At 35.0% G+C, this 12,970-nt stretch overlaps 1 protein-coding gene across 1 annotated transcript; it reads left to right on the forward strand.

The window, feature by feature from the left end:
* The first annotated feature begins 9,706 nt into the window (after positions 1-9,706).
* Positions 9,707-12,008, forward strand: LOC128984262 (uncharacterized). The gene is made up of 3 exons (XM_054403565.1): positions 9,707-10,754; positions 11,094-11,359; positions 11,907-12,008. Exons 1-3 carry the CDS (start codon positions 9,707-9,709, stop codon positions 12,006-12,008), a joined length of 1,416 nt encoding a protein of 471 aa, XP_054259540.1.
* The last annotated feature ends 962 nt before the right edge of the window (positions 12,009-12,970 follow it).

Genomic DNA, 12,970 nt, shown 5'->3' on the forward strand with positions numbered 1-12,970 from the left:
GGCCTACCTTGAATGCGAATTTATATTTTTAAATTGAATTTTTTTTAGATATTTTTAATACTTTAAAAGCTTGGGTTATTATCTTGGCTAGGGCAATGTCTTATTTATTATTGTTGCTTATGTATATATATATGTACACACACACACAATATATTGAATGAATAAATTTATATATGTGCCCAGCCAGCTCTTGTGTTGTTATTGTTGGTCCTCCACCTCAGCAATATTGTGCCGGAATCCCACCATTGATTTTGCGCTTCCAAGGGCTTCACGATTTTGATCAATGGAGTTGGGAGTTCGGTTACAGTACAACATCCAGTAAACTGGTTTAGTAACCTAGAAAAAGTAGAAAAACCTAAAAAAAACTCTTAGGTTGTGTCTAGATCTACAGGAACTAAACAAGGCTCCAGAACACATCCAGAACTTTTTTTAATCCCTACTTTAGAGGAGATTAAATTAAAACCAAGCGGGAAAAGCTACTTTTCCGTGCTCGATCTAAAAGACGGATTTTGGCATGTCAAACTAGACCAGGAGTGTAGGTTGTGACAGCATAATAAAACTTTTTGTGTACAAATTTCACAAAAAACATAAGGGAAAACAGTTTTTTTTGTGTGCACCAAAGGTACCCTACATGATTGAAACAAATTTTTTATGTTGTTCTCCTACTTAATATCTTAGTTTTGAAGTATTAAAAAGTCAATTATACAGGGTGGTCCACGGGAAACGGACGTATTTAAAAAAACAATAGCTCTAAAAGCTAGAAACATAAACAAATTTTATTAGTACAGAAATAAAGGTAAAGTTATGCCATTTACAAAAAGTACCTTGATTCATTTTTTAAAAATTACATCACCCAAATGACGGCCATTTGAATTGACACACATATTGAGTCTTTCTCGAAAACTGGTTTCCACTTTTATCAATAACTGTTCATTGATTAGTTCAATTTGGTACCGAATTGCATTCTTCAATTCTTCTTGAGTTCGTGGCTTTTCTTTGTAAACATTTGCCTTCAGGTGACCCCAAAGAAAAAAGTCGCACATTGATAAGTCCGGTGAACGTGGTGGCCACGCAACATCACCGAACCGTGAGATTAGTCGCCCTGGGAACAATGCTCGAACTGCTGCCATAGAGGCTCGGGCCGTATGCGCAGTAGCCCCGTCCTGCTGAAACCATACATGATCGGGGTCGATTCCTTGTCTTTCAAGTTCCGGAATGAAAAAGTTTGTCATCATATTGACATATCGTTCAGAAGTTATAGTCACAGTTCTTTCGTTTTCTTCAAAGAAAAATGGTCCGAAAATTCCAAATTTCCCTACAGCACACCAAACGGTGACTTTTTGACTGTGCAATGGTCTCTGATGTAGCTCACGAGGGTTTTCCAAGGCCCAATAACGGCAGTTCTGTTTATTAACAGTCCCATCCAAATGGAAGTGGGCTTCATCACTCATTAAAATTTTTATGTCGTCATTCTCTTCAAACATGTTTAACATTGTTTCAGCAAACATAACGCGTTGTTGATAATCAGCATCGTTTAACTTCTGTACAATCATAATTTTATATGGATGAAACCCTAAATCCTTGTGTAATATCCGTTTCACTGTGCTCTTACTCAGCCCAAGTTCCGTTGCGTGACGCCTTGCGGAACGGCCAGGACTGCGCTGAATCGCATCTCTCACTCTATCCACGTTTTGTGGAGTACGTGCAGTGCGAGAAGGGCCGGGTGGCTTTGTTTTCATTACGGATCCTTTAGATCTAAATGCATTCACCCACCTTAAAATTGTATTCCGACTTGGGACTTCACCATGACGACCAATACGAAAATGACGCCTAAAACACCGTTGAGTTTCGATAACAGACTCACCACTTTTAACAAAGGTATCGTATACAAACACGCGATGATCTTTCGTCCACAGCGGCATGATGGCAACTAAATGGCGCGGAGTAGGGAGTCGAATGACCTTCACCGCGAGTCTCCCCCTCCACCAGTCGCCGAGTACCGCGCGATTCAAATACGTCCGTTTCCCGTGGACCACCCTGTATTTTTATTTCAATATTTTATGAACTTTCTCACATAGTGGACGGGATTGAGATTTCACTACTGTAATGGTGGAATTCAATACAAATAATACAATTACTGAGAAAATCTAACTTTTATTAATTGATTAAGGTTAACATAGTCTTGGGTAGACTAATAATAAGACTGGAGTCAAATGAATATTGGAAAAAACAAAGAAAATACTTATACTATTTAAAGTAAAAAAGTATGAAAATTTGTACTTAAAATAGTTTAAAAAAGCTCATAATGAACACTACACTGATGTGATACTAATCAACATAAATTAAACACAATTGATCGATTTCTTCACTGTTTTCAACTTCAAACAGCCTCGAGGAAACTTTTATGGGCGGATTTAAGGTGTTCAAAATTCCATTTAGGGGGACACTTTGTCGAGCTTGATTGGTCAGACGAAAAAAGTTCCGGAACGTTTCATAAAGTTGATTGTCATGTCTTGGTCTGTCACTTCTTCCACAACTCCAGGGTACCAGGTGTTGTCGTAAATCACTGAAACCAGTCTCCAGGCTGGACATTTCCGCTGTGTCGGGCGCAGTAGTAGCTAAAGATGAAGTAAAGGATATTTAAAATGTAATTATGACAAGGATATCTCACGATATGAATCATAATAATAGTTGTATTAAGAAGTTATTTACTAATAATATGCAATAAACTATCTTGGTGCATTTTTAATTGTAAAAGGATACATTCCATATCATTAGTTTCCTGGAACACTGACAATAAGGTAGGAGACACCGTCACATCATTGGTAAGGATATTGTTCGGAAGGGAAGTCTTTCCTGTATGGTCTGTTAAGGAAATATGTGAAGGCATTTTTAGTTTAAAATTGATATCAATTAATTAATTTAATTAATCAATTCAATTATTGAATAATTGATTATTTGAAATTTATTGACTTTTAAGTTATTCAACTAAAATTTAATTTCATTTAAATTTAACTTGATGACATTTTTAATTATTTTAATTATTGATTCATTATTTAATCATTACTCGATTTTAATAAAATATGATTAAACAACTTTTTAAGTAAATAGTACAAATGTACTGGTGAACTTATGCACAAAATAATCATTGAAAAGGATACGTTCAGCAATAATGCTGTTTGGCAATTCAAATTTCCCTGAGTCAATTGAGAAGTGGGAACAGATTATGTTTCCAGTACAATCTTTGCATGATAACAGCCTTACTCCAAGTGTTAAAGGATTTGTCCTAGCCCATGTAATCTGATGTATCTTCATTGTCTTTGGTATGGCTGTAAGAGATCTCGGTAAGCAGGAACAGACACACGTGTAATTTGTACATTAGGTACCGGTATCAGCTATATAGCTTTGCTATTACCAGCATCTTTCCTTTGAAGTATGCTTGTTTTACATGTGGGGCGTTTCCTGTTACACGGAGTAGACTCTCTAACTACAGGAGAGAAATGTGTCAGTCTGTAATAATTTAATCTAATTTCTGTCGGAGAAATTACACTAACTGTAAGTATCCATTGGCCTAGGACTAAGATGTACCCTGTTACGCTGGACTACTCGATTTGTTCGGAACAATTTTACAATATACGAACTTGGTTTCGAGGCTACACCTGCCTGTTTCCCAGACCTTTTTGTGAACATTATACACATAGACATGATCCTACGTTTTGTGTTTCTATTATAGTAATTACAAGCTTTCTTTTTATTCTGGTTCAATTGTTTACCTATTTCGCTCCTATTATTACAATGAGGGATTTACAATTGACTTGACACAGGTATCTTACCCCTTAATCTACGACACATCAGTAACTGTAATTATAGACGTACTACGTAACTCTAGCAAGGCAGGATTTAAATCATTAAGGATAAAAATCTTTTCCATCCTCACAACCCTTAAATTTCTTGAAACTCCAAGAACTGAAAGATCCAAAAGGATTATTGTCAACAATAATCTTAGATGGTATATCATGAATTGAAAAGATTTTCTGTAACACAACTACAACATCTGTAGACGTTTTTGATCGTAACGTTACACATTCTACCCAATTAGAGTAGTAATCTACAAGTAACAGGAATATTGTATCACCATACTGTGACGGGTAGTCACCAAAAATTATTTTCTAAATTTTGGGATTATATTTTCAAAAGTAAAATACCTGGTAAGTGGATTTCACAATTCATACACCAGTGTCAGAACATTGGCATTTAGTAGACAGAATTCTTGATGACACGTAGCTTGCTCAATCGACCGACCAACAAAAACCGTAGACTTAGCAATTGTACTTTGGAGAGACTGAGGTTGGAGTTGACCGAAAGGAAGAGACTTGGCCCCAGTCTGTTCACGGGGACGCTTCGCCGGTCACCGGGTTTTTTGGTAAGGTGATTCTTATATTAATATTTAAACTTAAACTTTTTAAAGTCAGTGATTGATTTATGTTAATCGTTATCATTTTTATTATAATTGATTTCATTTATAATTTGTGTGAATAAATATAGTTACTATTAAATTCCTGTTTAAATATAATAACGTGTCAAAAAGAATTATAATTATTAGAGTTTTATTTATAAATTTCATTTGCTTAGGCCTACTTATGTAAAAGGAGCCTGTAATTATTTTTATTTTATCATACATTTTTATTATTGTCTTTATTATTATCTTTAACATATTGTCCATCCACTTTATTTGAATAATGATATAACATTCGTTTACCTCTCACTAAAGTATTCTTATTATTTAAATCGATCCCGGTTACGCCGCCGGTCACAATTCTAATCGTGGCAATACTCTGCTATGTCTATGCCTACTTTACTAAACGGAAGTTCAGGAACATCATGTGACTTCAGGCACATGCTCTTTAGCATTTAAAATTCTTATCTTCTTCTTTTCTAGTTTGCTTGTAAAGTTGGCTTGGTTTAACTAACCATGTAGCCACACTACTTAATCAGTACAATACTCCCGGAGTTTTTTTATTTAATGTTAGCAGGATGCTAGTTAGAAAATTTTTTATTTGAATGTCTTGTTGAATTTTTAAAGTTTAGGTTTCATTATATTTCAAAGTTGGATTTCTGTTTCTTAAAAAAAGCTTCAGTAATGGTGGCCATAGTTTGCAATTCTTTTCCATTAGGAGCGTTTGGACAGTTGGTGGTGAATTTAATGTGCTGTTTTTGTTTTTGCACGAAGGCATTTTCTTATTGTAGGCTGGGCATTCTGTAAGTATGTGCTCTATTGTTTAAAACTGTCCTAGTTCACACTTGGTGCAATACGGAGATTCCCTCTTCTTCATTCGAAAAAGCCTTGTAGCATTATATGGATGACAAAAACTTGGTTTACATATTAGAGAAGTGTCAGTACGGCATAGTTTGTAGTTACAAAACCATTGCTTTTGCGGTGTTTTAGGTTGTGTAAGGGTCATTCCATGCCAAATCAACCAATTTGACCATTATGTTAAACCTTGACCTCTCAGGTTTGCTTAATTTTTTGTATGCATGTCATACTAACCAAAACTAATAAAAATATAAATATTTAGATTTTTATGACTTTGGGTTTTTGAGTTACGAAGCTTTAAAAATCCAAAAATCGACGTTTTTGAGCCGCGTTTTGAAATCTTTAAAACTGTATAACTCAAAAACTATTCCACTTACAGAGTTCAAATTTGTGGCATTCTTTTTCATTTGAAATGCCCTTTATTGTGATATGTCACATGCCTATGTTTAAAAAATGTCAAAAATTTTGAAAAAAATTCAAAAACTTTATTTTTAATTTCCAAAATGCGTCTCCTTGAATTTTTTTCATAATAAAGTATGTGATTTGTACCATATCTGACTACATGTACTGAAAATTTCAGAATGGGATACAAATGGGTTCTTATTGAAAAAAATATTTTGTCACAGTGCGCACCCTCTACACATGACAATGGGGTCATGTTATGTTATAGAGACTGGTATAGTAAATATGCACGGTTGTGTTAGTATCCTAAACAGATGAGATTCTGTACATAGTTGTTTTACATCTATTGTTTTTTTAAAGTTACTTAATTTATAAGGCTAGTTAAAATCTAATACATCAGAATTTTTTAATAATTGATGGTTCACCTTGTTACAAATGAGATCTCTTACCTTCTGGTGTTCGGTGTTGAAATTGCATCCGTTGTTAGTGTAAACCCAGTTTAAATTAGGATAGTAGTAAATTCATAAGTTGGTATGTTTTATTAGTTTATTTCTGTTTTTATTAGTTTAGTCATTGAACAGTAGAAGTAACTGCCTAAATATTCATTTCAATCTTCTTATATATTTCTCCAAAGCGATAGAGGACAGTTTCATTTCTTCAGCACTTAAGGCATATGTTCGTCCTGTTTCTGTCGTTGGATCGACTTTTAGAAGTAGGGCATCTCCAACACATCCCTTGGTTGTGGGTACAAGAAGCTACGTGCTGTCCTTTGGGGTGTAAAAAGTTGATTCTGTATATATCAGGCTGGCTCTAGCTGCTAAGAGCTTAACAGTTCCACCAAGACCATCGCAGGCACTCTTACCATGAGATGTGGCAAAGAACTGCTACTCGTCATCGATTCCAAAATCTTGTTTGTGCAAACACAAATTGCAAAAAAAATTTCTGTTTTTATATTGTGCAGCACTACCATCGGAAAAGTAAGTGATCTTTTTCAAATCAAAAGGTAATGTTTGTTTCAAGATTTCAACTAGTTTATTTTGCAACTAGCAATTGCTTCATAGACACCAATGTGGAGAGTCTTTAAACCTACAAACACTGTTTTAGGAGTTGGGCCCAAATTACGTTGTTTACACTCTCATTTGTGTTTTCGGTCATTTCAACAGTTTTGCAGCTGACAGATCCTCATTAACTGGCTTTATGACCTGTATTAAAGCCTGAGGCACTGCTTTCTTATGGGAATAAGATGTTCCCTCAACAAGCGATTTGTACGTGTACCACGAGTGCTTCCCTTTCGGACAGAGTCCGTGTTTGGAACACTGCGTATGCCAGTATAAAGCCCATATGGCCTCTTTAATTTTTTAACATTATTTTAGCTACGCCTAATGGCAAGGCCATAATGTGTTTGCATTTTGTCAACAATGTCATCTGTCAACAGGTTTTTGCCTACGAGCGATTTACCGTCAGACAGCTTTTCCCCTTTCATATTAATTAATATTGCTTTTTAATATTGCGTGTCAGGGTTCTCAATCGGGTCCCCATACGCTTCTGAACATGCCCAATGCACTCAAGCTTGCTTATCGTTGCATCATCATAGATGTGGAGGGCCTCAACAGCATAGAATCCCTTAGAATCCCCATCACCGAGGTATTGTGTATATCTAACATTCCTGTCAAGAGACCGTCGAAATATTTGAAACGCCTCCATATTTCATATTTCAACCTCCATACTACCGCTAGACCTCTTATAGTTAGCTGTACAATTGGTGGAATAACGAGATTTGTTAGAGCATCTAAAAAACGTAGAAAACTCAGCAACTTTAATGTTTGCACCTGTGTCAAAACTTGTAGCGGTGATTACGCCTTTCAAAGAGGTTTGGCCTCGTCTCTGCCATGTGCCGTCAATTGCGACCGCTAAATCTCGACTGCCTTCATTGGCTGCTACAGCCTCTTCCACTGCTCTATCCATTAATGCAAAACAAACATCTTCAACTACAGTACCAAGAAGCTTAGCGTATCTTTAAAATTTTATCGGTGGAGGTGGAAAATCCATTATACCGTAGAAAATTTTTGCGGCTCTCCGGCCTTTGCCTATCGCCCTCAGCCCATAAACTAGCCTAAGATTGATGTCATGGAGGTCCTTGTGTTCACTTAGGCCTACTTGTGGTGTTGTGTTGAAACTGTGACTGAAGCTACAAGTACATTGTACACTTGACGGCAAAACCTAGTGCACTGGACAAGATTTGCATATTTACAACTATATTTACATTTTCCTCTTATTATTAAAATTTTTTTTTGCTAATTAACTTCAGCAACTACAGATTAAAAAAATAAGGGCTTGTCGTTTGAACAAACATTACAGATGAGTTGTCATCTTGCTTTGCTTAAGAAATAAGATGCACCACGAATTTTTCAGAAGTTAAAACTGTAATGTAGATATTATTATGAATAACTTGGTCTGTGTGCTGACATTAACACAATAACAAGTTTTGTAAAATTCTAAAATTTTCTGCTAAAAATAAACCTTACCATTTGTATAGTTTTTAAATGTTATTGATGATTTGTCATATTCAACAAAAAATATGAATGGCCTAAATAATAACTAAACCTTATAGTATGAAAGTTAGTCTGCTTCCAAAACTTTTGTTTTGTGGTCAAACAAAAAATAGCTTTTAAGAATGTTGTAGAAAAAAAATAATGTCAGACTTATTGTTTACTTCTTTTTCCATCTTGCTTAATTTAGCCAGAATTTCAGGCTGAACAGAGTCCACGAATTTTTCAGAAGTTAAAACCGTAATGTAGATATTAATATGAATAACTTGGTCTGTGTGCTGACATTAACACAATAAGTTTTGTAAAATTCTAAAATTTTCTGCTTAAAATAAACCTTACCATTTGTATATTTTTTAAATGTTATTGATGATTTGTCATATTCAACAAAAAATATGAATAGCCTAAAAAATAAATAAACCTTATAGTATGAAAGTTAGTCGGCTACTAAAATTTTTTTTGGTGGCCAAACAAAAAATAACTTTTAAGAATGTTGTAGAAAAAAATAATGTCAGACTTATGGTTTGCTTCTTTTTCCATCTTGCTTAATTTAGCCAGAATTTCAGGCTGAACAGAGTGGCAAGACCATTAAACAAGTCTAAACTAAATGTTTGTACTTGATTCATTTGGTAAATCCCAGTGTACATCCCCGAAAACACACACTGACCAATTAATTCTATTCTGTACTTTACTACAGAAGTGAGATTGACCATCCGTCAACCCTATAGTTGGTTAAATACAAATACATGGCATATTGGCTCTGATTGTTTGTTGTTGTTGTTTGTTTGTTGGCTGATTGTGAATAAAATTTCTAGTTCAAGTCCAAAAAGAAATTCGGGTATTCCCTATTGATTTGGTTAGGCTTGCCTATTACACATTATTAAGATGAGCAAAATTCTAAGCTGGTACGTCCAAGAGATAGGATTGAGCTAAGCTAAACCGGTACGGTCTAGTTATGGGCCGATACAACACCAGAGTGTCCCGGCCATGGTCGGTCTTCACCGCCAACGAAATAAACAAATCGACGACTCGCAAAGTACTCTAACAAAACCCAGTTACCATACTAACAGTGTAACAGAAAACTGCCAAAGCTGTATCAAGGTTTCAACTGATTAATTATTTTAATTTAATCCAAGGTTCAGTGGGAGTTTACACATTTACATTTGTAAATGTAACAATGTAAATGTAAATGTAACAATGTAACAATGTACATTTACATTGTTTACACGTTTACATTTAAGTTTACACCCTATTAGATGAAGTGGTGGGAAAGTTACCAAGCTTTGATCTAAAAATCGTCTTGGGGGATGCAAATGCCAAAGTAGGGAGAGAACAAATTTGGAAACCAGCCATTGGGAATGAGAGCCTACACCAAGAATCAAATGATAATGGATCCCGTCTGGCAAGTCTTGCACTTGCAAATGATTACAAAATTTCCAGTACAATGTTCCCCAGAAGAGACATACACAAGTACACTTGGACATCACCAAATGGCGTGACCAAAAACCAGATTGATCATGTACTTGTAGATCAACGACATAAAAGTTGCATTACAGATGTAAAGAGTATTAGAGGAGCAGAATGTGGGACTGATCACAGTCTAATCCTAGTCAAGGTAAACCAAAGAATAGCTGTTGAAAGGAGGAAGGAAGAAATACAAGAAAGACGAATAGACACCGAAAAGCTTAAGGTTAAACCGATAGCTGATGAGTTTAGAATAAAACTAGAGAATAGGTTTAAGATTCTAGAAGACTTAGATAAAGATGAAGATGTCAACAGTACCTGGAATAATTTTAAAGAAGCAGTCCTAGATTCGGCAGAAGAAGTATGTGGAAAGAAAAAGAAAAAAAGCAAAAAACCTTGGTTTGATTGTGAATGCGAACAAATGTTAGAAGAAAGGATTAGGAGGAAAAATGTTTGGATGAATAGCAACAATGAAGAAGACAGGTTGATGTACAACCAGTCAAATAAGGAGACAAATAAATTCCTGAGGAGGAAAAAGCGACAATATATTAAGAGTTTACTAGATAGGGCTGAAGAAGAAAACACAGCAAACAATGCAAAAGATTTTTACAGGAAAGTAAGATTTTTTAAAAAAGGATTCACCCCTTGTACATGTGGAATAAAGAATAAGGAGGGACAACTACTAACTGAAAGTGTCAAGGTCCTTGAAAGGTGGCGCGAATATTTTGAGGAACTGCTGAATGTTGATGAAATCACCCCGACAGAAGAAGAAAATCAAAACAATGAGGACATTTACTTTTATGTTGAACCCTTTATCGAGACACCAACAAAAGAAGAAGTACAATATGCAATTAAGTCCCTGAAAAATGACAAAGCTCCTGGAAGAGATGAAATAACAGCAGATATAATAAAGAGAGGAGGAAACATAATAGTGGAAAAGCTGTGGAATTTAATTACAAAAATATGGGAACAAGAAGAAATGCCAATGGAGTGGCAGGAAGCAGTCATTATCCCTATTCATAAAAAGGGTGAGAAAGAAGTTTGTGATAACTATAGGGGAATCTCACTGCTTAGTATCCCATATAAAGTTATCTCAAAAATTATTTTAAACCGTCTAGAACAATACTCACACGAGTTGATAGGTGAGCATCAAGCGGGGTTTATGAAGAGTAGATCGACAACTGACCAAATATTTATCTTAAAAGAAATAGTAGCCAATTATTGGGAGTTCAATAAAGAATTTTATGCCTTATTTATCGACTTTCAGAAGGCTTACGACAGCATAAGAAGGGACAAATTGTGGACACAGCTAAGAAAATTCGGCATACCGAATAAAATTATAGCCTTAATTAAAATGAGTATTTCAGGATCTAAATGTTCAGTTAGAATTGATGGCCACAACTGTAACACCTTTGAAGTAAACTCTGGTGTCAGACAAGGAGATGGGCTATCACCGATCCTATTTAATTTTGCCATTGAAGAAGCTCTACAGAAGGTAGCAGAGAAGAACATAGGAGTGAAAATAGGAACCAAAATAAACATCTTAGCCTTTGCAGATGATGTGGTTATAATCACAGAAAAACTAGAAGATCTGAAGGCCTTAACCGAAGTATTTATGAAAGAAACAGAAAAAGTAGGCCTAAAAACAAACGATTCAAAAACTAAGTACATGCACTTTTCAAGATACCTGGATAATACTGAAGAACCAATAGAAATTGATGGCCATACATTTGAAAAAGTCAACAGTTTTAAATACCTAGGAGTAATTATATCCAACCAAAATACTGATGAACTAGAAAGCCGAATAAATTCAGCAAATAAATGTTTTCATGCTTGCAATAAATTACTTTCATCAAAATCTTTGTCCCGGAAAACAAAAATCAGGCTGTACAAAACAATAATTTGCCCAGTTCTCCTATATGGATCAGAAACCTGGAAATTAAATAAAAGAGATGAAAAGAAACTAATAGTATTCGAAAATAAAATTTTAAGGAAGATTTTTGGACCAATATTCGAGCTAGGAGAATGGAGAATAAGACACAATAGGGAATTAAGGCAACTGTATAATAGCACAGATGTAATTGGAGAAATCAAGTGCCGAAGAATCAGATGGGCTGGTCATATATTAAGAAGAGATGAAGATTGTAGACTGGGAAGAGTTTTAAAGGGAAACACTACAGGAAGACGACCCCGGGGAAGACCTAAGCAGAGGTGGTGGAAGCAAGTGCAAGAAGATTTGGAGAGAATTGGGGCAACGGAGGATGATGCGAAAGACCGGTTGACTTGGCGAAGATTTGTTGGTGCGGCCAAATATCACCTCCGATATAAATGGCCCTGGGAGTAAGAGAGTAAGTAATCCAAGGTTCAGAGCCTTAGAAGCGCTCAAAAGATCCCATAGACGCCCAATGAGGAGCTACCCAGATAGCAAAAAAAAAAGGTTGCAGCAGATTTTTGAAAAGTTGCCATGTTAAATTTTAAGTTTTGCAACAAGGTTTTCATGGCAACAATGCTCAAAGTTGTCAAGACAACAATGCAACAAAGTTATCATGGGGCAATTTTGCAACAAAGTTGTAATGGTTAATTTTGTGGAAACTTTTCCAAACTGAGTTTCGAAATAGATGTAAATAATTAATTCTATATTAAGTTTGTGACGAAATAATACTGAGTAAAACACGGTCTATAAAATGTTTTTATGAGCCAGAGAAAGACATTTTCTAATGTGACCGTAAACTACTTATGATATGTGAATGAAAACCCTAAGTGAATAAATAGTCAGGTCAGTTATCAAACACATTTACTATATCAACACCATTTTTAGTTTTTACAAAAATTACTAATGAATTATTAAACCTCACTACGCAGTTTACTAACATTAATATAATTGTATACAATATAAGGATTCAAGACTGCAAGATCTTTAATACTTTGAGGTACTTTATTCAATTCACTATGCAATACAGAAACAGAAAATATGCGGTTTTCTTATATATGAGTAGAAAACAAACTTGTTAATTGAGTCCTAAAACATGTCATCTTCTTGTTGGACAGCTTCAGTGGGGCTTCCTTATTTTTCAGCAGATTTCTCCTTTCTGCCCTTAAATAAAGAATAATATTAAATAAAGATAACATCCTCTTAACGTTTTCCAAAGAAAAATATTTATTAATTATTGTCTATTGATTTTATACCTTATTAAGTACTAAGGCCATATTTTTGTGGTTAATTTAACCTGATTATATTATAAGT

This window comes from Macrosteles quadrilineatus, unplaced genomic scaffold (genome assembly GCF_028750875.1).
Source record: "Macrosteles quadrilineatus isolate MER2022 unplaced genomic scaffold, UCM_ALF_1.0 Scaffold_2__2_contigs__length_208266976, whole genome shotgun sequence".
Lineage (NCBI taxonomy): Eukaryota > Metazoa > Arthropoda > Insecta > Hemiptera > Cicadellidae > Macrosteles > Macrosteles quadrilineatus.

Bases quoted from the DNA above. Each gene is read 5' to 3' on its own strand.
- LOC128984262 (XM_054403565.1), top strand. From the start codon at position 9,707: ATGTTCCCCAGAAGAGACATACACAAGTACACTTGGACATCACCAAAT. The intron at 10,755-11,093 runs GTGAGAAAGAAG...TGAGTATTTCAG, and splicing joins TATCCCTATTCATAAAAAGG to GATCTAAATGTTCAGTTAGA. The intron at 11,360-11,906 runs GTAGGCCTAAAA...GAAACACTACAG, and splicing joins TTATGAAAGAAACAGAAAAA to GAAGACGACCCCGGGGAAGA.